Here is a 27,167-nt window from a genome sequence, read left to right on the forward strand (position 1 = left end):
AAACGTCAAACTCGAACGTGCTTTGCCAGAAGTCGAATTCGCACGTGTGATGACGCCTCCTACGGTAACAAATCATGATGCGCCGACTGTCACACATGCGAACAACGAGCAAGGGTCCACACGGGAGCGATACGGAATGAGGGCTTGATGACGGGGGAAGATGAAGAGGGGGAGTGAGTTGACCTGCTGCCGGTTCCCACACCTCCCCGCCGTACGATCCCCGGTGACGTGGGTACGCTCTAGAGAGCACGCAGGTGCTCCTGACGGCCGGCTCACCGCCGCGGCTTCTCTCGTAAATAGCAACGATACGGGACAAGGGACGAGGAGCTAATGCATAAATCTTTCGAATTCTAGGTCTACTGGAAGCTACGGACCGGATCTTAAGCTGAGACTCCTGGATCCCTCGACGTTGGGATCTCAACCGGGAGCAATATCGCTTGACTATCGGTCCGGAGAAGTGGCCACGACGGATCTCATCAGTGGATACCCTCTGGGCGGAGGTGGCGTTGAAGCCCCTCTAGCCTCAGTGGGACTCGGCGTCTATCCGACCATGGCTACTGACCACGACACGGCTGTCTACATGATGGAGATGCAGGGCGTACCTCTGCATAATCACGTCTCCCCTCCAGCCAACGATCCTGAGCAGGAGAACAACAACAAGTCAGCCAAAAAAGGTGAGTCCTGCGGCGCGGACGATTCGACTCTCGGGGACTCTCTGGATCGCCTCCAATGCCTCGGGTGATCAGAGGGAACTTCCGCAGCGAGAGGTTCCTTCTCCTAAATCTAGTCCTCGTTTCGGAATTGGCGCGGTCCTGTAGCAATGAAACAGCCGATCCGTATCTTCGGGAGGAATAGCTTGCCAAAATTCCTACAAGTAGTATTCTCAGAAACGGCGCGGCGCGACTCAATCGTCGCTACCAGAGCGAGATTGGATTTAATTTTGAGCAAGATTCGCTAGAATTGTTGCCAAATAATGCCCCGATCACATATTTCAAACACGGTATCGGGATAGGAGAAACAAAGAATCCATACTTTCTGCTTTGAAAGATACCGGTAGAGAATACACGAAGGCTTGAGACGCCCGCTTTTTTTAGCTAGAAAGAAATCCGAGGGGGAAGTTTAGTACTTTCAAGCCCGAAATTGACCGCGGGCCAGTTGGGCTTACGGGGTGTTTGACGACCGGGCGGGCGGAACCATAACTTTGGAACATTGAAACAAATCGTCGGCGCTAAACCAAAAAAGAAAAGACTCTTGGATTTCTGTTTCGAATGGATAACAATGCCCCGCTCCTTCCTCGCTTAGATGTCACGCAATGAGGAGGCTTCAATGTCGTCGAGTTTCCAGGCTCATGTTCATCTCATTTTTCCCTTTATTATTGTTCGGGGGGAAAAAACGCGGCGCGCCGTCGACTGCATTTTCGGAGAATTCGTTGCCGAAGTCCTCTGGTGCTCCTCTTCTGGGCTAGGCTCTATGCGCGATGTGGAATTTTCTGCCGCGAGACTCTGCTTGGAAAAAACTCTCTATCAGAAGTCGGGTAGATGCGGATCTGCAGTCTAAGGGAATCCTTCAGGAGCAACGTCGCGTTGCCCTATCAAACGGCGCCCTCTGATTCAGGTTTCGAGGAACGGCCCATTTTGTTGAGTCAGAAGTATGGTCTTGGATGATTTGAACTTCGTGGCCTCGTTGATGAATCACGCGGCTCACTCGGCGACAATTTATCAGCTCGTAAATGTACGTCGTCAGTGAGCTTTTCACGTTGTGAGGAGCATATTCATTTGATTTTCGAGACCCCGAAAACCGGGAGGCGAACGCATCTACGCAGAGATTTACCGCGCGGCGTCGACTTCGTCGACGTCGACGCCGACCCAGTGGAACGGTAGACCAGCAATTGTCCGTTGAAGCGTTATAACCAGGCAAGCTGTCCGTTGATTCAGTGCATCATGTCTCCGACTGAGTGAGATGGCTACGTCGGAGCACCGGAAGCGGAATGGTGCTTCGAAGAGAGTGGTCGTCGGGATCGCCGAGTGATATCCAGAGGATCCTCTCGGCGAACCAGGTCCCGGAAGTACCTCGGATCTCCGAAACTCACCTCAACAGATCGACCGTCTCCTCCGACGCCGAGGCCGAAATAGGTCGCCGGAGGTTCCGTGAGCGCGCCCGCGCCCTGAAACCCGGACCCGAGTCCGGCGAACGGTCCTCGCATGCGAGAAGGTACTCAGAAAACTTGAAACGTGCGACTTTTCAAAACTCGGTTAATGTGGACCTTGCGTGGAGTCGCTCCACGGAGAGCAAGACTGCTTGTCCGGTCCACCAGGTCCTAAGCAAGAGGCCCAGCGCACCTGTATACTTCTTCTTACACCTGGACGCCGCTGTGCTAGCAACGACGCCAGTGCACTGCCTCAATGGATAGCACTATTACGTTAATAGTCACCCCGATAACAGTTGCTGTGCGCAGTTGCCGCTGCAACGGCATCCATACGAGCACCATTACAACCTTCCGCTACCTTCTAGTCAGCCAAAGACAGCATTAATGAGCGATGCTTCATTAGACCAACAACAACACGGGAAAAGGCCGTCATCTACATACCTAGCTGCAGTTCTCGCTACCTGAACGGAGCCAGAGTTCACATCGTCCTACCCCGATTTACCCGAAATACGACGTGCATTCGAATCCCTCTCGAGATAAACAGTCTTAAGTTCTGAGTCAACGGCGCTCCTGGAAAATTCTGGTATCGGGTGCCGGCCGGTCGTCGCAAGATAACGAGCACGAGGGGTTTAAGTTGTTCGTGGGCAGCGGCTGTGGCAGCGGGTGGACCAACGCTGCCGCTGTGAGATATGCTCTCAAGGCTAGCTGCGTTTGAATAAAACTCTAGACAGCTGGGTGACGGTTCTGCTCAGGTAATACAACAACAACGAGCGAAGCCTACAATTTCGTTCTGTGAGCGCCAGCAGCGGCGCTGTACGTGGGGATCCGATTGTTGATCTGTTATATCTCACGGTGATCTCCTTCTCGCGGGATTAGTCACCGTGAGGACCCTGATCGCGATGGGTTGACCGAGTTCACCCGAGAGGGCTTGTACGTTTTCCGCTTCGGTCTCTGTGGGGCACGGTCGTCTACCGCAAGTGGAAGAATCGGAAATGCTCCTCCATCGTGCACGGGATTCCGAAATCTCTCTCGAGGTGGATCGGATGCGAGATACGACGACACGACGGAGTGAACAAACAAAAGACGGAAGGCATCATCAAAAAATATGAAGCAAAAACTTTTCGTTGGCTTTTCAGATGGAAAAGCTATTGGTAACCTTTGGGTTTTTAGCCCGGCGGCCACCTGCCTTCAAAACGTTTTTTGATTTATATCTTCGTCGAAGCTTTGAATCAAGTGAGGAAAGTTGGCGACGGAGCTGCTAGCGCCAACAACCAGGCTGGCGAGCAGCGAATGAGCGGATGCTTTAAACAGAAAAAAATAACCGCCAACAACAGCAACAAAGGCTGCAGTAGCTCAACTCAGTCAGTCAGTCAAAACCCGACAATCGGATTCTAATCCTGACGAAGGAGACTACATCGGGCGACTCCATCCGTGACTCCCTCTGCCGTTACGCGAAACGGAATGGATGAGTAGCACGTCGGCGATCTGAGTCCATGGAGTTCTCGCGATCGGCGCTCCGAGAATATCCCGAGAGAGAGAGAGAGAGAAGTTCGCGAATTGAAAATCCGGCGACGGTGGGCTTCCATTCCACGACTCCGGGGAAAAGAAGATTCGCCTCAAATCAAGCCGTAACAGTATGGTTCGTCTTGTCTCCGGAAAAGAGCTGATTCTTCCTAGACTGTAAAACGTTTGGGATTACGGCACCGTAACAAGCTACCGTCTTCGTTCATTACATTGATCACCTACGGAAGAAGTCGGTACCAACGCCGACGGCTAGTGGCAAATGAGCAGTATATTCCGGAGAAGGTGCTAACGTGCCGATTTTCGGGGAAGCTAAGCAAATCGGGCAGAGCAACGAGGGGCTGCCGCTAAGTTACGCGCGGATAATAATGCTCGCAACGACGAAACTTATTTCTGCCGAAAGCTTCGAACGAGAAAAGGAAAGAAAAAGCTTGCTCTTTCGGCTTGTTCGTTTGTTGGGTTGTACGTCGTAAGCGACGTGAGCGTCAATTCGGATTGGCGTACCAACCGACAATTACGCACGTCACAAGAGGAACGAAAGAACACTCACTCCGTGTGACATCGAGTGACTGAGCGTCGGTCGACGTACCGAGCGGCCCGAATGGTCGAAGACGATACAGAGTCGACGATGGACCAGCTCGCTAGCCAGCCGACTGACCGACGGACCGCTTGGCCAGGTAGCCGGCCACAAGGAGGGAGTTGAGATACTGGCAAAAAAAAAAGTTTTTGTGCGGTCGTCATTTTTCCGTCCCGTTATTAGAAATTCGGACGCCGTGAGAATAGAGGAGCCTCCCAATTTCCTACGTACGAACGTAGACTTGGAGTTTCGGATTCGGTAAGAACCGTATGAGGAAGCGCTTCCTTTGCCAAGGGTAGCGGAAGAGTCCGAGCCGGGAGCGCCGAAAATCGTCGGTCTCCGAGCATGGCAAGGATTCGGAAATCCTTCTGCTGCTTCGCGGTCGAATTCTATGGAATGGCTATTCCCATCCACACGTTGCTCTCTGCGTGGTTCCCGTTGGCTCTACCGCAGCTCGGATGCATGCGTACTCCATTCATTGATTCATTCATTCGTAGCTTCCTCCCTCCTACCGGTGAAGTCCATTTGTTCAGACTTTTGGGCTGTCTTATGTAAACGATAGCTCACATCGACACACCAGACGGCGACCGTCGCCGTCGTGTGCCGACGATGCTGTTGAGCGAACTGGTACACCCCAGCCCTTCCGCGCACTGCTCATTAGAGCAGTCTGGACAGTGGTCTTCAGGCAGCGAGCGTATTCGGAGTTCACGCTCCGGGCTCACGGACTTCCTGAGTCTGGAATCGGAAGAACAAGCGACACTCGACCCGGGGTCGAGTCGCGACCTCCGCACCGAGCCTCTCGAGTCAGCAGTAGTCCAAGTCCGAAGCTGTCGCTGCCTGAACACAACATATGGATCGCACATGACCCGGCCTGGCGTGTGCCGTCGAACCGCCAACGTCAACAACAACGACGAGCACGGTGATGATGATGAGGAGTACAACGAAGACCGATATGTCGAAACGATCAACAAGTCAAGAAGTCGTTGGCTGAGAACCGTTACTCCGAGATCACGATCGCAGGTGATCGTACGCGCTGCGTTCTCGCTTCATCCCGCGGTCTTGCTCTTCGGTCACCGGTGTTGTAGCCGCAAACCGTTCAAGCAACAAGCTGCTGGCTCAGGCTCCGCGGTCCGCCGTTCAGGAGATGTCGTTGCACATTAGCGTGGCTGAACCGCACGGCACAGCTCACATCGTTAAGTCGTCCGATCGAAATCGGAATACCCATAACAACACTTGAAAGCGTGAAGAAAAATCATAGGAATGACGTCTCCTCGCGGCCGAGTCACTTGTAGGGACAACGACGTTCGAGGTCATCTCACGCGGACGAATTCGCTTTGAATAACCGGAGCGAGTTAGCGAACTCTCTTCGGAAGCGGCTCGCTCGGGGACCAATTTTCCAGAAGTGTCCGAGCGTGTTGAGAATCGCGCACAGACAAAGAGAAGCGTCATCGATCGGATCGTACGAGAGTTTATTATCCGGCCGTCATATGTTCCCGAATTCCACGCTAATGTCGCCGATCTCTTGTGTTTAGACTTGGAAAAGCCGAAACGTGTCGAAAAACAGAGGCGAAAAATCCGAGCCATAAATAAGATCGGCTAGAAAGGAGCAGAAAAGAAACAAGATCCGACGCCGAGATTCTGATCTGATGCGGCGGCTGGTGGTGGCGGTGCCTTAACTTCTGGGTGTCTCTTCTCTGGAAGAAAGATCGCACTCTCACGCCCCAACTGATGAGGTGCCGAATACTCGATAGCATCATTTGTACAGTCGACAATTTATGGCTGCTCGGGGTTCTGTTGAAATCGAGATCGGCGGACGCGCAGACCCGTCGTCGTCGGAGTTGCTGAATCAAATCGTAGGCAAGTACGCCGACGTCGTACGACGATCACGTAGCTCGAGCGGTGGGAACCGACAACGCTAATGACGCTTTTAGGCCGACGTCCTCAGAAGCTCATTTATACAGACACTGACTGAGAGCGGAAAAAACGCGAATCGATGGGACGCCCTTCGAGGATGTCCCGGTCATACGTACAGCCCCGGCCTCTGACAGAGGATTCCACTGAAATCGGCCAGATCTCCACTTGTTCGGCACCTTGTGTTGTCAACGTTGTTGGCGACGACGTTCCGTCATTCTGTTCTTCGGTGTACGCTTGTATCTCCCGTCATCGTTGTTGTCGTCGTCGTTGTTGTTGGCATCGTTGTTGTTGGTGTCGTCGTGTGGACTTCATCTTTAACGACGACTCCGTTGTGCTCGTCACCATAAGGCCTTCTTGACTCGTTCTTCTGTCATCGGCAAATCGACAGCGCTCTAGTTGTGTTCAGATCTTCATCTGGCTGACTGAGTGAGGCGGCGTCTTACCGTGCCGCGACTAACGTTGTCGGTGAAGGCAACGCCAGTAACGGCGACGACAACTGTTTCAGCCGCAGTGACGTCCGTAGATGAAATCGCCGAACCGAATCCTCCCGAGTTCGCCGCCGCCGCCGTCGTCGTCGCTGTACTATATTCTAGAAGCTGCCATTCAGGAGGCCCCATCGCATTGTATTGTGATAGCGAGTAAGCTACCTAGTCCGCCAACGGGACGGTTGACGTTTCCGCCGTGAACCGCTTGAAAAGTCCAGCTGCCGCAGCGACATCGCTGCCACTCACGGTCGTCGGTACACCTACTACCTACTAGCGTATACGCGGTACTTCTGCGGCAACGAAGAGTTCCCGCTGGAATTCCGAAGAATCTTGACCGGTATCGAGTGAGCGCCGAGCTCGAGAGTTGAGCTGGAAGAGTTCGACAGCGACCGGAAAACAGTCGGGGAACCGAAGAGCGTATTCACCTCTGTCGGTACGACTGTAGTAGATATCGAAGCCTGGTGGCTTCTCCATGGTGCGGGAGGTCCAGGCAGAGTATTGTGGCCAGTCAAGCTGAACTGGGAAACGCCGACAGAATACACAAGCACAGCTTCGAACGACAACTTATGGGGACAGAAAAAAAACGTAATTAGCCCGCAGTGCCGCAGCGAGAAGGAAAAACAGAAGAACATAATTCCCGGGTAGGGAGACGGCTTGTCGAAAGCCAAATGGAGGGAATACCAGAGAACGACTCGTCACGAGACAGGCTATGTCTCCAGTTTCCCGTCGCTGCTCCGGGGACATTGCGTATGCTGGGCCAAGTGGGAACGAGAGGGAAGTAATCGAGCTCCGAAAGGCAAGTGGGTGACCCGTGAATTCGGTAATCCATTCCCCGGAGGCAATTGGAAATCGATCAGAGCTCCGTGAATACTGTTTCGTTGAGGTCGATGGGCCGATCAGCTGCTCTTCTCCTTCAATCCGATATATGGATCAAGAGAATCCTGGGAAAATCCACGAGCGAAGAACTGGCGAGTGATTCATGAAGACGTTTTGTTAGAGATGCCGCTTGCTCCGGGCGTCGGTGTTATGTCTTCAATGAGAGCCGTAACTTTAATTCGGCGGCGGCCGTCGTCACTGCCTCCACCGCCGACGTCGTCGTACGCCGCGTTGTTCTTCTGCCTCCGGCGAGTCATAATCACTCGTGAGCGCAACGGCGACGCCAGCGTTGGTGGAGGCGGTGGTCGTTGTCGTTGACGTCGTCGACGTAGTGCTGCCGCCGCCGCTCGCGGAGTTGGTAGCGGAGCGCGATTCGGCGGCACTGGATGCAGGCAGAAACAACATCAGCAACGGCAAAGGTGGAGGAGGAGAATGATTTCGGCTTCTGTCCAGCGGGGTCAACGGCAGAAGAGCCGCCGAAAACGAGGCGGGGGACGCAGGCAGATACGAAGCCGCCGCTGTCGTTGCTGAAGGCAGAGAGAATACGACGAGAGATTTCCGTTCATTGTGAACCAGCGCACCTATTACAGCAGCCATTATAGCAACCGCTCAGATGCCGTCGGTCGGTTCGTCCGTCCGTCTACTCGTCCGCTCGCTTCTCTGACGCTTATCCGGCTGGTTGGCTCCTTCGATTTGCCGAAATAATAGAATTAAGGAGAATCGCCACCGACTCAGGAGGGCAGGGAGCTTCCATTGCCCCGTAGCGTCGAACGCGCTGATTTCTCCCACCGGAGGATACGGGCGCTCTACGAAGCGGTTCGTCGTCCAGAGAAAGTATTCTCGATCGACTTCCTCATGCGTGAGCATCGTGTTCCGATCCGCGAGCATTCGCCTAGACCCCTACGAGATCTGTTACCGATGTCGTCATTAGACTCATATGTATGTATGTATGTTCGTACGTCGGCTAGGAGATTCGCACAACAAGGAGTTCGTACCCGATCGGATTGTGTTGAGCTGACAGCGTCAAAAGGAATTTATCTCTCGAGGATCTCACACGCAACCGTACAGCGGGCCGCATCTGGACAGCGGTCTTGCATCCGGTCAGGTGGACTTCCGTTCCCAAAGACAACCACCAAAATACTAAGACACAGAAACTTTTCTGCTATGTAACATTGTAGCAGGCTCATTGTTGTCAATGGTGGTGTTTCCATTCCGACCGAGCGTCGATACCGTCAGCTTCCAGAGAGTTCAAGAGCGGCGCCTTCTGACACGACGTCGACTCCGCTGACTCTGTTCCATGAAGAGCTCCTCTCACTGAACCCTTCACCTTCGTAACGGGTACCGAAACGGAAAGATGAAGCGGAAATGAAATGAAGAATTTAAATCTCACAGGAAACGAAAAGTTCGACGACATTCGACGTCGATGCCACCATCCCCAATAGGAAATACGGCTTTCTGGGACGTTCTGAAGACTCTTCCACGGGATCTCCGATCCTTCCGTGGGACCCGACCAAATGAGAATGTTTTCATGAACTCACAACTAAAAACCGGGACCTCTTAGTTTGTTGCCATTTCTCCAGACTCCGTTTCCGATCTTGCAAGGTCACACGGAATTTCCCATCAGGATTCGGCGTTGTTCGGGGAGGAATCACGTCAGCTCGCTTGGCTCGGATAGACACAGAGTTTCCCGCGTTCCTCGACTTGATTGAAATGAGTGTGTCGAGATCCCGCCGGACGATCGCTCCACATAATGAAGCTCCCCTAGAGACAATCTGTGCGGAGGTAGCAGCGTCCTGATTTGAATGCGGCCGAGGCACGTACACTATTTCCCACCCTGCCTAGCGACGACGTGCACGGGCCCGATGGGTGGTGCGCGGGAAAAGTTTCCTGTGCACGTACAATCATCATGCCGCCCAATCAGCGGGAACAACTTGATCGATATCGCTGGCGTCGATAGGAATAAACACAATTCGATAAGATGATGTTGAGGCGACCTGACCGCGGTCGAAGCGATTCCATGATGATGGCGATGATGACGACGCACTTTATACAATGTTATGGTGATTCAACTACAGAAGGCACACGAGGGCTCGACGTGTGTGTCGGTAGGTGTTTAGTCTGGCAAACGACTTGAGGTAATATTGCTTTTTAAGACTTTATTAGGTCACGCTTGAATGACGACAGCGTTGCTAGAACAATTTGCAAGTCATGCTGCCTAATGAATTGCGTCTAATGGCGTCGAAATCGCAGATACGCGAGTTGTTGATAAGAGTTCGTCGTGTACCATAGGGCGCTTCGAAGTCCAGTGGTACGCGACTGTCAAGTTCTGACGCTCATGAGTCTCACAGTGAATTAGTGAATTTTCTCCCCCGACCGCACAACGACGTTTTCTCCACGGCGACGGAGAGTGAGTCGAAGCGAAAAATGCAGATCTGTGTCCGCGTAGGTTACGGTTCGTGAATGGCGCCCTCTGCAGCTGCGCTCAGACGTAGATTCTCTAATCGAGAGAATCGTCGGAATTTATCGTGAACTCAGAGGTCGACATCGACTATAAGAGCGACTTACCGCGCTAAAGTTCGTTCGCAAACGGTGGCGCACCCTAGCCTTTAGTACGGGAAACGCGTTCACGAGTCCAACCTAAGTCTAGGTTAGGCCACAGAGGGCGCCACCTGACTGCGCTCTCGGAATTATTCGCGTCAGAGCGAATCTCCAACTGAGCGGGTCTCTGGACGACCATCGAAGGGAATATGCCTACAGAAGAATCAACGATCGGGAGATCGAAGCACAGAGAGCAACAATGACGAGGTTTCCATGAGGGAACCGAAGGTCGATTGCGGGAATCGTTGTGATGCGGAGATCGCGTTCCCCTCCCATCAGAAAAAAACTTTCTTCCTCCTCCGAATTTGTGTCGTGCTCAAATTGTATCTCAGAGACGAACCGGAGCATTTGCTGATTCTTTTCTTCGCCCATGCTGACCGGAACGTCGCCGTACCTACTGTCTTTACCAGTGGTCGTATTTGCCTTTTTCTCAACTCATATATTTTTCTCTCGGTCCTGTTCTTCGTTTTCTGCTTGTTCAGTTCTTCTCGGCACTTGGCCGGGCCGCCCCCGACGTCATTTGCTCACTCCGAGTTGCGCTGCGGCAACGCCAGCGGTAGCAGCGATTTGCCTCTCCGTTGTTCTTTCTGCTTCGTCGTCGTCGCCGCAGCGCCGTTGGCTTCACCACGAGGGCTCGGAGCGGTCAGATTCTCCGCCACTGATTCCTGCGCGAGTCCCTCGATTCTCTTCTTCTTTCTTTTTTACCCACAGAAGTTTTGGGTTTCGGGCCCATCTGCCGAAAGTTGAAGTGAGTTTCTGAAAGTACACGGCGGCAATAGATCCTTCACCAAATGAAACCGTCTCCTCCTCCGTGTTTTGGTCCAGATTTCCCGACATTGCCCTCGTGTCGGTCGATTTTCAATGAACGGATTAGTCCGTCCACGCTCGTTCGACCGCGATAGCGGGCTCTCTTCCTCGTTGAGCGGAACTCGCCGTCGAGGGCCCGTCCTCGCCGCGTACCGCAGTGCACCTGATGGTGTCTCTGGTGACTGATGCGCGGCGCAGACGGAGCCAACACGAAAGCACCATGGACAAAGCAAGACAAAGCCACCGAAAACCAACCAGATGGTGGGTGGGTGATTGCGGAGCCAGTGGGCAATCGCATTACGTCGTCGTTCGAGGCATGGTTCTTGAGGTTGTAGTGGGTCTTGCCGTGCTCCTCAGAAATGGTAGCATTCGGTGGCGTCACTTACAGAAGTACCCCTCGTCCATCCAGCAAAAAAAAATAAAACGTAGTCTATGACAATGGCGCTGTTCGTGACTTGTGCGACCGGCGAACGGCGGCTGGAGTACGGCGTCCGATTCAGAGGGGGCGTGGGAGAATATACCGCTCTACTACTGACCGTCGGGTCGATTTCGGCGGCTCGCTGTCCTACAGGAGCTGCTCATTGATATGATCATCGCCATCGGCAATACGCTCGTCAGCGGCACCAGAAGCGGCGCGGCGCTTCTGCCGCCTCAACGAGGTACTACGGAAAAGCATCACTACGATCACAGCATCGCTTATCAAATCGTGACCAGAGACTGGCGGAATTCGCTTTCTTGTGGCTTTTCGCTCGGGTACGCTACACTTTTCTCGTTTGTTTCCGTTCGATCCGGGCTAGGCAGGGACAGTGGAACTGAGCATAAGTGATCTTTTCAGTATTTGATTTTCGGGGACGTCGAACAAACGACGAACCGTCTATCGGAACTCGAAAGAGGAAGAGATTTTTCTCACATCTTTTCAATGGCCATAGTTCCGAACCGGAATGTGCCTACCAGATGCTCATTACGTCTCGCGGAGCGAGGGATGACCTCCTAGAACCAGATACTCTAACTGAGCATACAGTGCCTTGCGAAATACAAGCGAGACCATGGAAACGATGCGGAACCTACTACCGATACTCGGAGAACCTCGAAGTCGGAATGGCTTCCATGCGGAGTAATTGATTAAATTGAAATATTCTTCCCTTTACAGGAAATATTCGAAGCTCAACGACCAGTCAGAGTAAGTACCAGCAAACTCGAGAACAGAAGCAGATTAGGTACTCTATCAACGATTTTCTGCGGGGAAAAGCACGAAATTCGGGCACGGAGATTCCTGTCCACAGGGATGAGGTGTGCTCCCGCGCTCAGAAGGACCCTCCGAGACAAGATAGTTGCTTGTCACTGAGCTGCGTTGCGTTCCTCTCTATAAATCTTGATCGCTTTAAACGCTCTGTAATAAGTATTCATTTGGGCACGGCCTCCCGCGGCGCGCATACTGAGTCCGCTCGAAGTTCTCCCTGCGCAAACACATACATGCTGCAGACCCCTTCATATTATGAATACACGTCCTTCCTAAACAATAGCGGGCGAAGAAAGCTTGCAGCTTGCTCGCTCACTTCCCTCCGAGATTTGGATGAGTTGCGAGCGAATCTGAGGAAACACTGAGAAACAAAGAGAGGACTCCTTGGGACGTTTTCCTCGCCGAGCGGGCGCGGGAGTTTGCTCCGAATGAGCAGATGAACAAGAAACGAGGAACAAGCGGACAAGAGGCACCGTTCGGGAGATTCTCGAAGTTCTGTTGTCATAATAGATCCCGGCCATGAACGACTGAATAATAAATGGAAGCTCAGCCGAATGCAAGTGAGTCGTCAGTAAGTTGAAATGGATCCGGGGGAAATTTACGAGCCAGCGGGCGAACGGGCGACAGCGATGCTTGGAAGCTAATTTGAATTGGAATGAGCCCGCCAACCCGCCGGCACCTGCGAAACACCCACCTCCGGTTGATATCACCTGTTTGCCTGCTGCCATGAATCGCTCGGGAACAAGTGAGGTGTGGTAGGTATTGGTCTTTCCTTAGAAAGCCATCTCGCAAGCAAGAAGGGGCCGCTCAACCGGCCAACATGCAAATCAGTTGTAATCGAGAACCTATTGCTCCGGAGCCAATCTCGAGCCGCCGATCCTATTAAGTTTGATTTCTCTCGTGCCAACTTCATAAGGTGCCTGCTCGCCTGATCGCTTCGCCCCCCTACCCCGCTTCTCGTATCCTCCTCCTCCCGTCTCCCGAATGGTGCTCTTTTGGAGATTTGGACCCCGGTACGATCGAACTCCAAACATTGTTTGTTGTCGGAAGGGAATCCTCCACTCATCCGAGGGTAATTCGCGAGAGTTTCATTGCCCCGTCGCGGGAGCGCGCCCTCTCTTCTCTGATCGAGCCCTCGGGTTTGTGGATCGATGATAATAATCGATAATAATCAATAAACGGATCGCTAATTGCTTTATGGCTGTCGCGACGATCTTCTGCGGAGTAGGAATTGTTTAGCGCCCCAATAAGTAAACGACGTTAGCGATGATAGTCGAGCAACAGACGATGATGCACAGTAGCCCGTAGTTCGTGACTTCGGCGCTAAGCGCCACCGGTCATGGCATTTAGCCCTCGGACCGAATTCGGGTTTCGCTTGTGATCCCCGAACACCACCACCAGAAAAGGAATCACGATCGGAAGATGAAACAAAGAAGAAGACGGAGGATGACGATGAGATAGAGCGCAGAACTCCAACGAAGACTGAACACGTTAGAGAGATTGATGTTTTCGAGTATCTTGGTCGTCAGTGGAGCGCCTTTCGCGCTGACGGAGCGAAGCGGATCCACATTTGTAATTGAGGCTGGACGACTTCTACTTTGCCTGCTGCTGCTGCTGCTTCCACCTCGTCTGCTCCAGTATTATTAAGTAAATTATCGCTTCAGAAGTTAACTTGACTCGACCAGTGGTGGCTTCTGTGCGCCTCTACCACCAGCATCGTTCGAACATAAGAATTTACAGAAAACAAACAGATTTTCAACTGGAGGAAGGGAACGCTAAGGTAAAAATTAATCGTCCCGGACGAGCACCGTTTTTTTTTCATTTAGCGCAATATGAAGGCCTACAGCCGATTCTGTGGAAGTCACAAAATTAGATCGTGTTTCCGATTCCCGACAGAAAAAACTGCTGCTTGTTTGTTTGTCCTCCGGTACAAAGATTCTAGTTCGACCACTCAGCGTGTCGATATCGCGCGACATTCCAGAGCTCTGTTCTGGTGATTCGAGATCCAAACCCTCGCGGTAGTGGTCGTGGCGATGATGCTGGAGAGGAAGACTTTGATGGTTTTATCAACATCCTCACCATCATGTACATCATCGTTGTCGTCGGAGACCCCTGGGGAGTCGCTCGATCAGAGAGAGAAAGTTTGTTAGCTGGTTGAAGAGAACGACCGGGAGTTATCAACAGCACTCTATCACTGCAATTCATTCAAATCACTAAGCAGTAGCGGGAGCTGCGGCGAAACAACCCTGCTTCGGGGCTAGATAACCCAATCTCCACTCCCGCTCTTGTCTGAGTGAGATCGTTTTCAACTCCCCCGACCAAATTTCCCCACGTGCAATCTGTCCATATGACGCTATGAGATTGTGCTTTCGATTGTTCGCCCAACCGGCCGCGTTGACAAATTGTTTGCATTCATCATTGCTGGATATGCTCGCGCAGCGGTCAATGAACACACTTCGCCGACTCATTTTTTCAATGGGTTCTATGTAGAAGAGAGCAGTGAAATCGTCTGACCATATCGCTCGACTTCATTTAGCGTGCATCGTAGCTGACCATTGAGCGCGCGTGCCCGGCATGCTCGGCAGATCCTTCGGTCACAAGTGTTCCCCATGCCGCGAAGAACCAATATTGAAATTGATCGCAGAATGATCGGCTACTATCAGGACTTCATTTTCGTTCAACTCACTGGACAACCTGATGCTCCCCAACAAGCCTGCCGGCAGGTTTTCCGACCATCTCTCTGACTCGGAAGGGCTTCTAGCGACTTACCCGACCGTAAATCATGTTAATGCTGATATGCATTCCACGCGATGTGCAAGTGCATCTTTATCTCGATGAGAAGCGCCCACCGGGTAGAACTCCTGAAATCTGTAGCAGGTGATCGGAGAAGATGGATATAAGCCATGTATGTCGCTCGGACGCCTCGCGCGCAAGAGATTTGAATAGACCCCTTCGTGAAGCAAATCGCCGCAAGAATGTCCGCGCTGATAAGTCTTTGGCTACGCCAATAAAGAAAAGATCGGGACACCGTCAGATTTCCAGAATCTCATTGATGATGATCTTTACTGCCATTGGTGATGAGGATGAGACATTAAAGGATCATAAAATATCGAGATAGGTTCGGGAAAGACAGAATGGAGGCGTTTCACTAACGGTTGTCCCCCGAAATTTCTGCTATCGATTCCCCTCGGATGGCTCGAAGCGAAGAGCACACAAGAGCTCGTGGACTTCGGGAGCACGAAATCCCTCGCTGGGAAATTTTATCGCTTCTGGTACAGTGGACGTCGATTGCGCCTTTCCGCCAATAAGAGGCGAGACTAGAGATTGAGAAATCAAAAAGAATTCGGAGTGGAGAAAGCTGTGTGTGGCCGCTGTATGGAGCGTTTTTTTTTCTCAGTCCCGCTGCCTGAAAATGGCGGGTCCTTGTTTGAGGTATCGACGGAATCAATCTCTCGCACTTCGTTTGCCCATCAAAAACAAACTGAGCAGCCCTCTCGATTTTTTGTAAACCCAAGTTCTTCTGGGCTTCTCTGCCTCCGCGTACGCCTCTTGGCAATATCTCCCGTCAGAACGAGTAATTCATTAATGAATCCATCAGGGAGAGATTATAAGTGATAAGCTCGAAGGACTATTAATAAATAGCCAGTGAGTCGATTTTTGTTGCCGCAATGGAGCGGCTGACGAACTCAATTTACGTGTTCGGATAGCATGGGTCTCCTCTTTCCCCAGGAATTTATCAATTGCCGAAAAAAATCGAGGGGATCTCAGATATCTTTGACGAATGAGAGGGAGCCTGAAATTCGAGGGTTCTATCTGGATCCCGAATGCAATTATTGCTGCAGGTTGCTTTCCTGAAGTTCTCATGATGCGACGGAGCTTCAGAAGACTCGCCAGTCATTCCGGAATGGAAATCCGTGAATGAACGTAGAATGATATAAAGAGAAAAATGTCTCAATGAGCTCGTAAATCGATTTTGATGAGATCCGGAGCGGAATTTCGTTCGGCTCCCATGATGAAAACGGCGGCACCAGCGGCATCGATTTTGTTGGTGATGATGAAGATGCCGACAACCAACGATGGCTTGAGTAATGCGTGTGTAGCCGCCGCCGTTTCGGTCCCACGGATCGCAGACGGTCGCGAATCGAACGGCAGCAGCCGAGGCGGAATTCGTTTCATTCATTCAACAATGCCCGATCTATCTTACCGAATGAGCGTCTGTGTACTTTGACGACAGCTCAATTTCCATTCCTCCTTGCCTTTCCCTCGCTGGGTCTGTTGGTCCGCGGTGCTCGGATGGAGTTGCTGTGCCTCAATATCTTGATTTGTGAATTGATACGGCTCCGAATCCGAGGAGGGAAGGATCCGGACGCATATTGTGGACTCGGTCATCATCGCGCGTCGCGATAGCTGTACGGGTAATTGGCTAGGTAAACGTTGCGGACTAGCATCGGCTGGAAACGCGCGACCACGACCAGGGTGCAATTGGCTAGAAAACCATTAACGGTCGCTTGTTCATGAGCTGATGACCAGACCGGGTCACAATACAGCCTCAAGTGCTCGAGCCCCACTCAGAGTTGGTGTGAGCCCTCACTGACGCCTGACACCATCCGTCTTCGCCGACACAGCCCTGAGAGCATTTCGAAACACTCAGCGGGTTGTCACCCAAGACAGCGAGTTCTTTTTCTTGAATTCGGTCGCTGGAAACTCGCGGGAGGCAGGGAATCGCTATGCAGGAGCCTCTCCCACCATTTCTGTGGACTCGTGCCCGTGGACTTCGTCTTTTAACCGCGTAGCTTTTCCCGTGTCTCCTCGTAATTGTCGTCGGTGAGTGGAAACTCCTCGCCGGCGATCGCGAATCTGAGGCCAATTCCAATAACGATTACGACGAATTGATGAGCCTGGACGCGATTCTACCCAAAAGGAGGGGAGCACCCGCGCCACCAGCTCTGTGAAGCGTGTGAGTAAAACCCGAGATGTAGGCCTCAGACGAACGAAGGTGACGGCTCAGAGTCGCGTCCATTTCAACTGCGAGTGTTATTCCGCGGTCGGTAGGCCAACTGCCCGGTCGGCCGGTCGGCCAACCAACCTGCCTGGCCGGCCGGTCGGCCGTACAATTGCCTACAGAGAGACTTCTTTGTTTGACGAAAACGAAGACGACGACGACGAACTGGTCCACGACGCAGCTCTCGCGGCCAACAGTAGCACCCAGAGCGAGCTGAGATTCCGATTCACTGTCTGAGTGACAACTGACTGGCTTCGGAATGGATGTCTGTGTCACTTTGTCTCCTCGTGGACAAATGTTTAGATACAGCTCAGAATTTGGATGCGTAAAGACGGAACGTCTCGATCTCAATCTTGGTCGATGTGAGCTCTGGCGGGGGATCATTAACGCTGGGCATGGTGCTTCGCATAGACAGCGAGTTCCGGCACCGAGATTCATACCGTTCGAATACTCCTCATGAAGCTTCTACATAAGGACAATGAATATAGGGGAAGCTCAAGCTCTTACCCACTCCGATTCATGTCTGCTTATCCGATGATCATCGAGACTCCTCCCCTGCTGTCGAACTCGCAAGTACACACGCAGGCCGAGGCGAGAACTATACTCGAAGGTTTCCGTGACGGATGATGAAATAGAGTTCCCGTCCTGAACATTCGTCGGGGTGAGCGAGGTATTGCGTTATCTCGCTCATTATGCTGCGTAGATAGAGCTCTTGAAGATTAGCCGACGTCTCCAACAAAAAAGAAAGTTTTCTATCGAGCCTACTCTTTGTAGGTGGCAAGTGAGTCATTCGTGGTGGAGTATTCATTTTTAGATTTTCTCCACATCCCCAATCACCTCATTACTCGGGCTTGGGCTTTACATCACAGTGATTTCTGGGGAGTGCTACCAGATGAGGATCGTTTCTGTGTAGCGTGTGCACAGACTGGGACCGCAAGGGCGAACAGAGTCGTCGATGGATTCGCTTAACAAGCCAGAAGCGCCCGATGCCTCGACGAACGCGGTAGATTTCAGATATAATTTAATAATGACATTTGTTTTGAATTTATCCGATCTACTCGCTTTCCCACCGGTGTGAATCCATCCGCAGTGTTTTCATTTGTGAGCGCAATATCGTTTGTACGTCTGCAGGAGCTAATTGACAAGATTCCAATCTGAGTACGCGCTTTTTCCTCGATCGCCATTAAAGCCGGAATCTGGCTGCACGCGGCGAAATATGCAAGAATACTAAGGTCACTATCTGCGTCGGCGGCGATAACACCTAATGATGGTGATTTCTCACATGACGTCGCGTCGTTCTGTAAGCCAGACACGTTTTCTTGCCGTGGAACCAGAATCTTTCGATCCATCGATTGAAATATGACAATGATAAGGATAACAACAATAACGCGGGAGCTCAGAGCGTCTTCCCGGTGCGAAGGATAGTGAAACGAGAGTCCGAATCGCTTCTTAGCGACATCGTTTTGCGTCAAGCGTCATGAACTCGAGCGCGCGCCGCCGTTTCATCGTCGAGACAGTCACTGGGGCGCGTGGAGTCCTGTCGAACCCGGCGTGGCTCGCTGAAGGGGTTCGCCCTCGTGCAAAGTTCGAGATAGTTGTCTTCGACGAATAGCGCCCACCGGCAGATAGAGTGCCAAACAAGCGTATTCGAAGTTTTTCCTAGGGCTAAGAGAGACATCCACGGCGAGCAGCACGCGGAGCGGTGCGATAGAGAGTCAGCGACGGCTTCGAAACGCGAAGAAACATGTGGCGCTGGTGCGTGCACCGGACATAAAAAGTACTGTCGATGAACTTCTTCGTCTGATCTCTCCCCGAAGAGCCGTAACCTGGTATGGGGCTCCGAGCAGCAGCGGCCGCCGAAGCCGTCAACCTCCTCGTCATCATCTCTGAGCGAACTGACTCTGTAGAGTATCGTCCTATTTTTTCTCCGTCGCGGAACGATCCTCCCCCCCCCCCTCTCTCTCCCGGCCGAATCCTGGGACTTGAAGCCCTTCGGCCCATCTTGTCGTGGTCTTGAAATTCTACCCCTTCGAGATTCCCTCAACTCCTGGAACTTATTCGTGAGCGCTGCACGAGCCGGGCCGGGACTGAGAAGTCCCCGCAAGAAGAGACGGAGAAGGGGCAGCTTCAAAACAACCTTCAGCCTGCTCTGTCCGATAAAGCGCGCCGAGAGTGCGCGCTCGCTCGTTCGTTCGCGCCAGGAGTCATAATATTTTAACAGCTCCCTACAGAGCCATAAGTTTGATCTATCCCCCATAATGTACGGGGCAATGTTAATATCTATCGCGCAGGGGACTTCTTGTGAGCAGCGTTCAATGGACGAACCGGCGCGCGAGGGAGCGAGCAGCGGCGGGCAAGCAGATGACAGACCGACGGAGCGATCGGAAGAGTGAGCGGCAAAAAGCGAGAGATGTCGCGATCCGAAAGGGCACCACTACTCCCTCCCGTCGAGTTCTCTCCCGTGCCAAGAGTTCACGTGCGAAGAAATAAATGTATTTGTCCGCGCGTCACTGACGCTCCCGACAGACAGGCTGCTTGCCCCTTTCTGGGTCCCGTCAGCCCGTCTGGCCGGCCGGCCGCCTGCCTGCCCGCCTGCCTGCCCGCCTGCCTGGTGGAGATATGCAGCTGTTTGACTGCTGCTACTGCATATGCATCGACAGCCGTAGGTAGTGCGTCGGTCGGTCGTTCAGCTCTGCTCCGATCGAGGTTCCGGAGGTCCTGTGCAACGGACCAGCACTGAATGATCGGCTCGGAAACGTGACACTGTTTATCCTGGACCGGAATAGCTTCTGGAAGGAGGGGTCGAGAACGAAATTCCGGAGGCAAGCGCCCTGGTCAAGCCTGGTAATCGAGCCGAGAGAATCTCACTCGAGCATTATATACTGCTTCCATTGTATTTCTTGATGATTCTAATGTGCTCGCCTATTTTGGCTGCTCAGAGCTGAGACAGGATGGTTCCTTTCTGAGCGTTGAGCGGAATATCTGTGTTTCAACAACTTCACGCAAGAGGTGTGGGGAATTCTCAGGTCTGGTTCTCCCCGCGGAGGGTGCGAACCAATGCACGTGGATCGATACACTTTTCTAGCCTGACAGATGAATGCAATCAATGCACAGCGTTCGAGTCTTCTCCGTCTTCTCTCTTGTCCCGATTATTTCAGCTAGTGTTTTTCTCTATTAATCTGCGATTGAAATAATCACCATCTTTGAAAACTATTAGGCGACTCTGACGATTCGAATCACTGAGTGAGTGTCGCGTGCGCTGATATTGACACCGCAAATATTGGCTCAGCTCCAATGACATTGATCCCGATCGTCGCAGACACCATGCACTTTGTCGAAATAACTCTTTGTGGTCAATCGAAAGCCAATCGTCGATCCAGTGTTCTATTAATTCGATAAGAGCGATCATCGCATCGCTAACCATGAGATAAGCGAGCCATACTGCGAACACCCGCTAGTTTTTGAATGTGTGCTGAGCATTGGAGCTTCTCGATTTATTGGCTTATTTGCTCGCTTCTTCTCCCACAGATGCCCCGTTTTTGGCTTCCCCATACCTAGGAGATCCCTGGGCCTGGAAGAACGCCACCAATTTCAACGCACCTTCTCCCGAAGAGCCGTCCAGTCAGGACGACAAAAACGGTACGCTTGTTTTTTATCATTAGTTCGAACCTGCCCGGACACGCTTAGGAAATACGCAATCCCCAGCCTGGAGGTCACCGCTGCATCCATCAAATGCAAATGACTCTCGTTACTTATGATAAGCTCGTCGTGTTACCTCGGGAGCGAGCTTCCTCTCTCAGACAACAAGTAAGACGAGCCAAACCAGAAATAGGCTCCTGAAGGCGGGCTCCTCGCTGCTGCCATCGCTTTCAGGATGGGCGGTAGCCCATAATGGCGGAATCCGTGCTGCTAAGTTTATCCAAGGCCCCCTAAGGGCCCCTCTGGAGTGCTAAGACGCCGTGCTTTCATTATGCTGAGCGGGTGTGGGTGAAAGCGGCACGAGAACCCGCTCACTTTTAGATTGACTATTCCATATTGTACAACCGCAGAACCGAAGGCGCTCTGGTCGTCTTCTGATCGAGCTCCTTGGATGGTATATCATCCTTTCCAAAGTTCCGCTTCCGGCGGACGTATTATGCGTCGACCGGTAGGGTGCGTCGGAAGTCGGAGCCGAATCCCTGGAACACCGTGGATCCTGATGTTATTCCTACCTTCAATGGGTCGTTTACTCCATGGCGAGACCTAATACTGACTCCTCAGGAAGTGCCAGTCTTATAATGGAGGTTCGTGCGTATAAAAAAACAACGACGTCGGTGGAAGCCTTCGTCAAAGTGACAACATCTATACTTGATGAATCTCTCCCGTAACCCGAAACCGTCATATCGGTCTGGCGGCATCTCCACAGAACTTGTATGGGGCTTTTAAATGGTTCTTACTGCCGTGCGTTATTAAGGTAGAAAAGATGAGAGCAACTGAAGAGCACTCATCTCATCTACACTCATCAGTTGCCGGAAACTCCTTGGGTTCCAAGTTGGCTGGGGCCAACTGTTGATATAGAAAGCTGAATCCACCGTCTGGAAAACAATGGCTGCGATCATGACAACGACAACAATAACAGCACCGAGACCTGTGTAGTATGCCGCCCTCAGGCATCGTGAACGACATCAGCTCTTGTACTTGTCGAGGGCTCGTCGTATCCCCCATTCATTTTTTCCACGGGCGTGCACTCAACCCTTCTTCTCGTTCATCCTCGGAAAAAGAGATCCTGCTCGATGACAATACCGATGTTTGTTGCGTCGAGGGGGGAGAAAAGACTTTCCATCCAGAGCCGGAGTTCCTCCTCGGCGATGACGACCATCATTTCTCTGACAATGTCTTGTCTTGAGTCACCCACTCGCTGTCATGCCGAAACAATGTTCGAAACAGCATCTGTTGAGGAGAACAACAACTACGACAACAAGTACAAGTACAGCAGCGGCAGTCTCGAATCGCGAGTTCCCATTAAAATTTTATTCTCATAATCCTCGCGCGAGATATAAGCCACGACTCGTTAAGAATGTCGAGTCTATCTATCATTTCCGGTCGAGGACGGGGGCCGTGAATAGGAATTTCGCTCTCGCGTGTTCGACAGCTGGCATTCCGGAAAGAGATCGGCACTGCAATGAGATCTCTCGGTTTTCATGCTATCGCGGATTTTTCATCGAGAATCCAGGTAGCTGAAACGATGGGTATGGGGGAACGATGGAAAGCCACCGACATGGTTCGAGTTTGTCTCAAGTTGCCAAGGCTGTCCCGAGATGGCGTTGGGTCAGTGATCACAGCGTGAAAGCCGCGCGAGCTCATTCTTTCTCTATAATCTCTCCTTTGGTCGTTTTCCTCGCTGCGGCGGCGGCCGTAGTCAACGTGTTTCTTTGCTTATGTCTTCTTCGAGTCGAGCGACTTCTTCCTCGAGTTTCTCCTTCTCCGACTGTTCGAGTCCGTTCGATGGTCCGCTCGCTCGCTCACTCGTCCGTCTGTCCGCCTATCCGCCGCTCATTCAGCCGCTGTAATGGAGAACGAGGCAACAACTACCAACTACCAACTACCGAGTCCTGGAATAGGAAAATGCTGAAGAGAAAGAGACACATGTGTCGTCGTTCCAGCCGGCGGAGTTCACAAAAGCGGCCGATACTGCTGCAACTGCTGCTCCGAACATAACAACGACGACGACCACGAAGACGATGTTAAGCGGTAATGCAGCAGTTTTTTTTTACCAAAGGCTCTCCGTACCGCCCTACGGAACCATTGACAAATTATGAGACGGAGATCGAGCACCGAGGGAGAGAAAGCCGCACATAGTAAAAGCGACAGAAAGCTCATTGAAGTTACCGCCAAGAGATCATGCCACCGGCCGTTCTTTCGCTCTCGTGAATGGAGTTAGTTCTGAGGACTTCCGTTCCCGGGTGCATGGGGTTGGAAGACCGAGATAATGGAATAGGCAAGAAGACATGCAGCTTGACAAGCTCAGGAACTCTTTCGAATTCGCCGAAGGCTCCGTCTCCCGCACCGAGCTCGAGTTCTACAGGATAGTGCCGGCCTGTGACGTTCAGTGATCGGCCTGTGACTACTGCTCAATGTCGATGTGACGACTTCTGTGCAGCTCGTTCCCTCTCTCTCGCATTCGCTTTCTGGTGTGTGCTCCTGTCATCTTCCCGGACTGTCAGTCGGAGTTCCAGTCCCAGACGTTACATATTTGTCCGCTTGTCTTCTCGCTCTGAAAGCGACCCTGTTGTACAGAATATCCCGACGGCTGATATTTCGTCCGTAGCTGACAAATTCGCGCATCGAGCTTCTGGCCCTGGAACAAAAGAGAGCGTGTCCGAGGACAAGAGCCCTTCAGCGTCGATCGAGAGCTTTCATTCCAGCGAGAGATTCGAGCTTGAAGAGCACTGAAGTTGGATTCCAATTTTTCATTGGCATCGAATCCGGGTCGCGGTTCCGTCAGCGATCAGGTTTCTAAACTTCATGAGTTGCGCCAGTGTGGCTTTTGATTTCCGCTTCGGAGGCGCACCTCCTCGAGTCGACTCGGAGACTGTTAGAAAGCTGTTTGCTCTTCATCAACGTTCGCACAAACACTTTCGAGAGTCGCGTTCGTTCAACTTGCTCGATCTCAGGTTGGCTCCTGTCCGATGTTGTTTGCTGATCGTTGACCTGAGCCAATCACACCCGAACTCAGGTCCTCGAATCTGCTAGATCCGTTACGGCTGTTTTGTAAGGTGTGGCGGTGTTTTTTTTCTCTGGCGACTTTCTGAGACATCCGCGCAACTCAAGAACTTCACTTCCTCCCACGAGGGCGACGCCGATGAGATTCCCTGCAACTCGCAAGCAAAACATTTCGCATGAAGCCTCGTAAGTGAAACGAGTGCCAACCAGAGCACCGGACAAGCCGAGTCATTTATCATTTGCAATTTACTCTCAATTCAAAGCGAGCGCTTCGCAAACAAACCCGAGGCAGGCCTGGAGAGTCTCGAGGGAGTTTTTGGTCCGTCGGATTGTAGCAAATCATTTGTTGAGCAGCACATAGAGAGCGTGGTGTCTCTTTTTTCACAACCCAGCACCGGACTTAATTGCCCTTCCGTCTCAATCCAATCGAGCATATGAGTCTGTCGATCTCGCAATGGATTGGGTTCATCCTCGGTACGTTATCAGCACGAGTACCGTGAGCATTATGTCGATTAGCTCGCCTTGCGACATATCGCAAATAAACGCGGTCAGCTCCTCATATGGCTCTGCGCTAATTGCAGTCAGACATCAGGAGTACATTGGCCCTGATCGCGATACCTTCAGGCAGGGCCCGAGCCCTCGCAGCTCCTGACGGGGACAAAAAGGTTTCTGTTCACTTCGCGACGCTGATGACGCATTTCCGTTGAGAAGCCGTGTATCATTCATTTGCGTCTCAGGGCCATATAGTTTCTGAGATCGTATTCTCAGATAAGTTCTGACCTGATAGAAACAGTAGTTCAGCCAGTATACCGCGGTCACAGTCGTGGTGAGCGCGATGATCGTCCTCTTCGTTGTAACCGCTGCCGTGGCCGCTGCTGCTGCTACCAGAGCTATGTATAGCAGGCTAATGAAGTGGTATCATAAAGGTTTCGTATTACTCACACCTGCACCCTCTTTCGGGCAGCCGAGCACAGGGAGTCTGCACTGGAACCAAGGATGAAGCAGCACTCCGTCGGGTCGGAGGGGGTCTATAAATTTCTCAAAATGCTACTACCTCCTCGTTCTCCTCCTCATCCTCAGCCGCCGGTGCCACTTCTCATGCGCCTCGTTCTCCTGTTCGTACTATGACTTCTCCTCTAGCTGCAATAGCGGCGAGGTAATGAGCTGCTATGATTTGTCTTCCATGCTCCACGAAGCACCCACCCACCTCCGTTCCACCCCTGCCTGCCTGCTTTCATTCCTCCGCTCGTTCCCTGGCATGGACCAAGCAAGCTTCTTCTTCTTGGACAAGTGGAGCAGGTTCATATTGCGGAGTGCGCTTTCTTCTACTCATACCGTTTCGCCGAAGACTTTAGAAATAGCTTTTGTACATTGCCTGCGGGCCGGCGGCACTCGTTCTCTGCCGACGCCTCCTCCGACGCCAGGCGTGTGCATGTGGCGTGGCCAACGCAGCAGCTCTAATCTCGACAGTCTGTTTTCCACTCACAGCGTAACCCGGCGCTTGAGTCTGAAGATGTTGAATTTCGCCGGCGAGCTCCCTACTGCCGGCTCACTGGCTGGCTGGCTAGCTGGTTGGTCGGTGGGTCGGTCGGTCGATCGACTAGCCACAGAACGAGCGAGAGTCGCAGACAATGTCGAGTTTGAGCCGACCAACTCTTTGCATAAGCCGCAAATCCATCGACATCCACACATTATGTGTCGCCCGGCCACAAAGGCACTCGACAAGTTTGCAACTAACTCTTAACTTGGATAGCGAAATCATCTGTGGGATCGATGTCGATCCTCTTGAGAGATCGTACCCTCGGACGACCGAGCACTTATCCGGCTGTAGGAACTTCCGAAGACTCGCTCCACGGAGAACTTCTCTCGGTCTCCTTCGATGTTTCTGGAGAAAAATGCCGCACACTATGTACTGAATAACGCACGCGTAACTAAGGAAGGGAACGGATTCTTCAGGAGCCATTCCCGCTTTTGTCTCGCACCGCGGTGGGATCGAGGATTTGCGTGTCGGCTGAGATCGGAGCTAGTCTGCGTATGCGACATAAGCAAGATACTGCCACGTCTGTACTCGGATGCGTTGCTTTCGAATTCCGTCTCCTCGAGGCGGCTGCCACTTGTCTGCCGAAGAGGTCACAGTCTAGCGCTCGAGACCGGCTCCGGTTTCAGATCTCGCACACGAAGCTCGCGCACTGCTTAGCCGCAGAGTGGGTTTCGAATAGTTTCTTGCCTTGAATCGATGCTTGAATCCATGCTTGGATGCAAGCCAGCCCTACAAAGCGGCGACGTCGGGGATTACAAGCTCGTCACAATGAGGTCGGTTCAGCTTCAAAGCGAGCGGCCTGTTTGAGTCTCCCACATTGAGACTGAGCATTGCAGCATCTTACATGTTTCGCCCAACCTCGACAGAAGACTGTTTTCCTTCTCCTGCGAGTGAGTCCGAATAATAGTCGAGACTCGATTGAGGGCTCCGATCTTCGATGTCTTCAGCGGTGACTATATCGTTCTCGGAGCCCACAGCAGTTGTGAATGTTTGAGAATTTATCGGAGACTTCGAAAAACGGAGTACGCCACTAATGAGCACTTCCTCGATGGATCGACAGAGCGTCAAGCCAGGGGACTATACACACATATTGTTAATACATATCGTCTCTCTCTCTCTGACGCAGATCGTGGTACGATGAGCCCCTTATCGTAGCTCTGAATGCATTGTCATTTGCTTGGAAACAGAATCGCCAGTCTGACGCTTGGCGCGAGTTATCACGACGAGTTCACATTCCGTTGACTCCGGCTGCTGCTGTCGCCGCGACCGCCGCCGCCGCCACCGCCGAGGTTGGCCCGAGGTCCTGCATACACTCGTGGAGACACACTCACATTGAGAATCACAGAGCGAGAGTAGCTCCAATCCTTGGCGCGACTGATCGTCCCGCACTTTTGGATGCCTCTCGCTGAGGACAATGCACCGCTGATCATCTCGATCTCGGTCTGAGGTGTGGTCCACGATAGAATTCCGGATCTACGCCGGCGGCGTCCCGGATTGTTTTGTGAAATCGATTTGGTGCGTCTGCCCAACTGACTGAGGCCGACGGAGACCGGATTCGTAGACGGACTAACAAGCGGACGAACTCTGCCGGAGTTTTTTCCGCTTTAGTCACAACAACAGCAGCAAGATGAAGGAAGAGCTCCTCATCTCAGGGTCTCAAATCCGCAGACAGTCGCTAAACTCACAGCTACGCGACGAGGACTCGATCGAACAGAAAGGCGAACTCTGGCGATTTTTGACCTGACAGACTACATGCACG

The 27,167-nt window shown here is 52.3% G+C and overlaps 1 protein-coding gene across 1 annotated transcript in view; it reads left to right on the plus strand.

Moving 5' to 3' along the window:
* The first annotated feature begins 580 nt into the window (after positions 1-580).
* Positions 581-27,167, plus strand: part of LOC100899851 (paired box protein Pax-9) — a 60,424-nt gene continuing 33,837 nt past the window's right edge. The window contains exons 1-2 of the mRNA XM_029112028.1: positions 581-689; positions 20,704-20,805. Coding sequence (XP_028967861.1) covers positions 581-689; positions 20,704-20,805 — 211 coding nt within the window. The remainder of the gene's footprint in view (positions 690-20,703; positions 20,806-27,167) is intronic.

The sequence above is a fragment of the Galendromus occidentalis genome, unplaced genomic scaffold, assembly GCF_000255335.2.
Source record: "Galendromus occidentalis unplaced genomic scaffold, Mocc_1.1 scf7180000077480, whole genome shotgun sequence".
Lineage (NCBI taxonomy): Eukaryota > Metazoa > Arthropoda > Arachnida > Mesostigmata > Phytoseiidae > Galendromus > Galendromus occidentalis.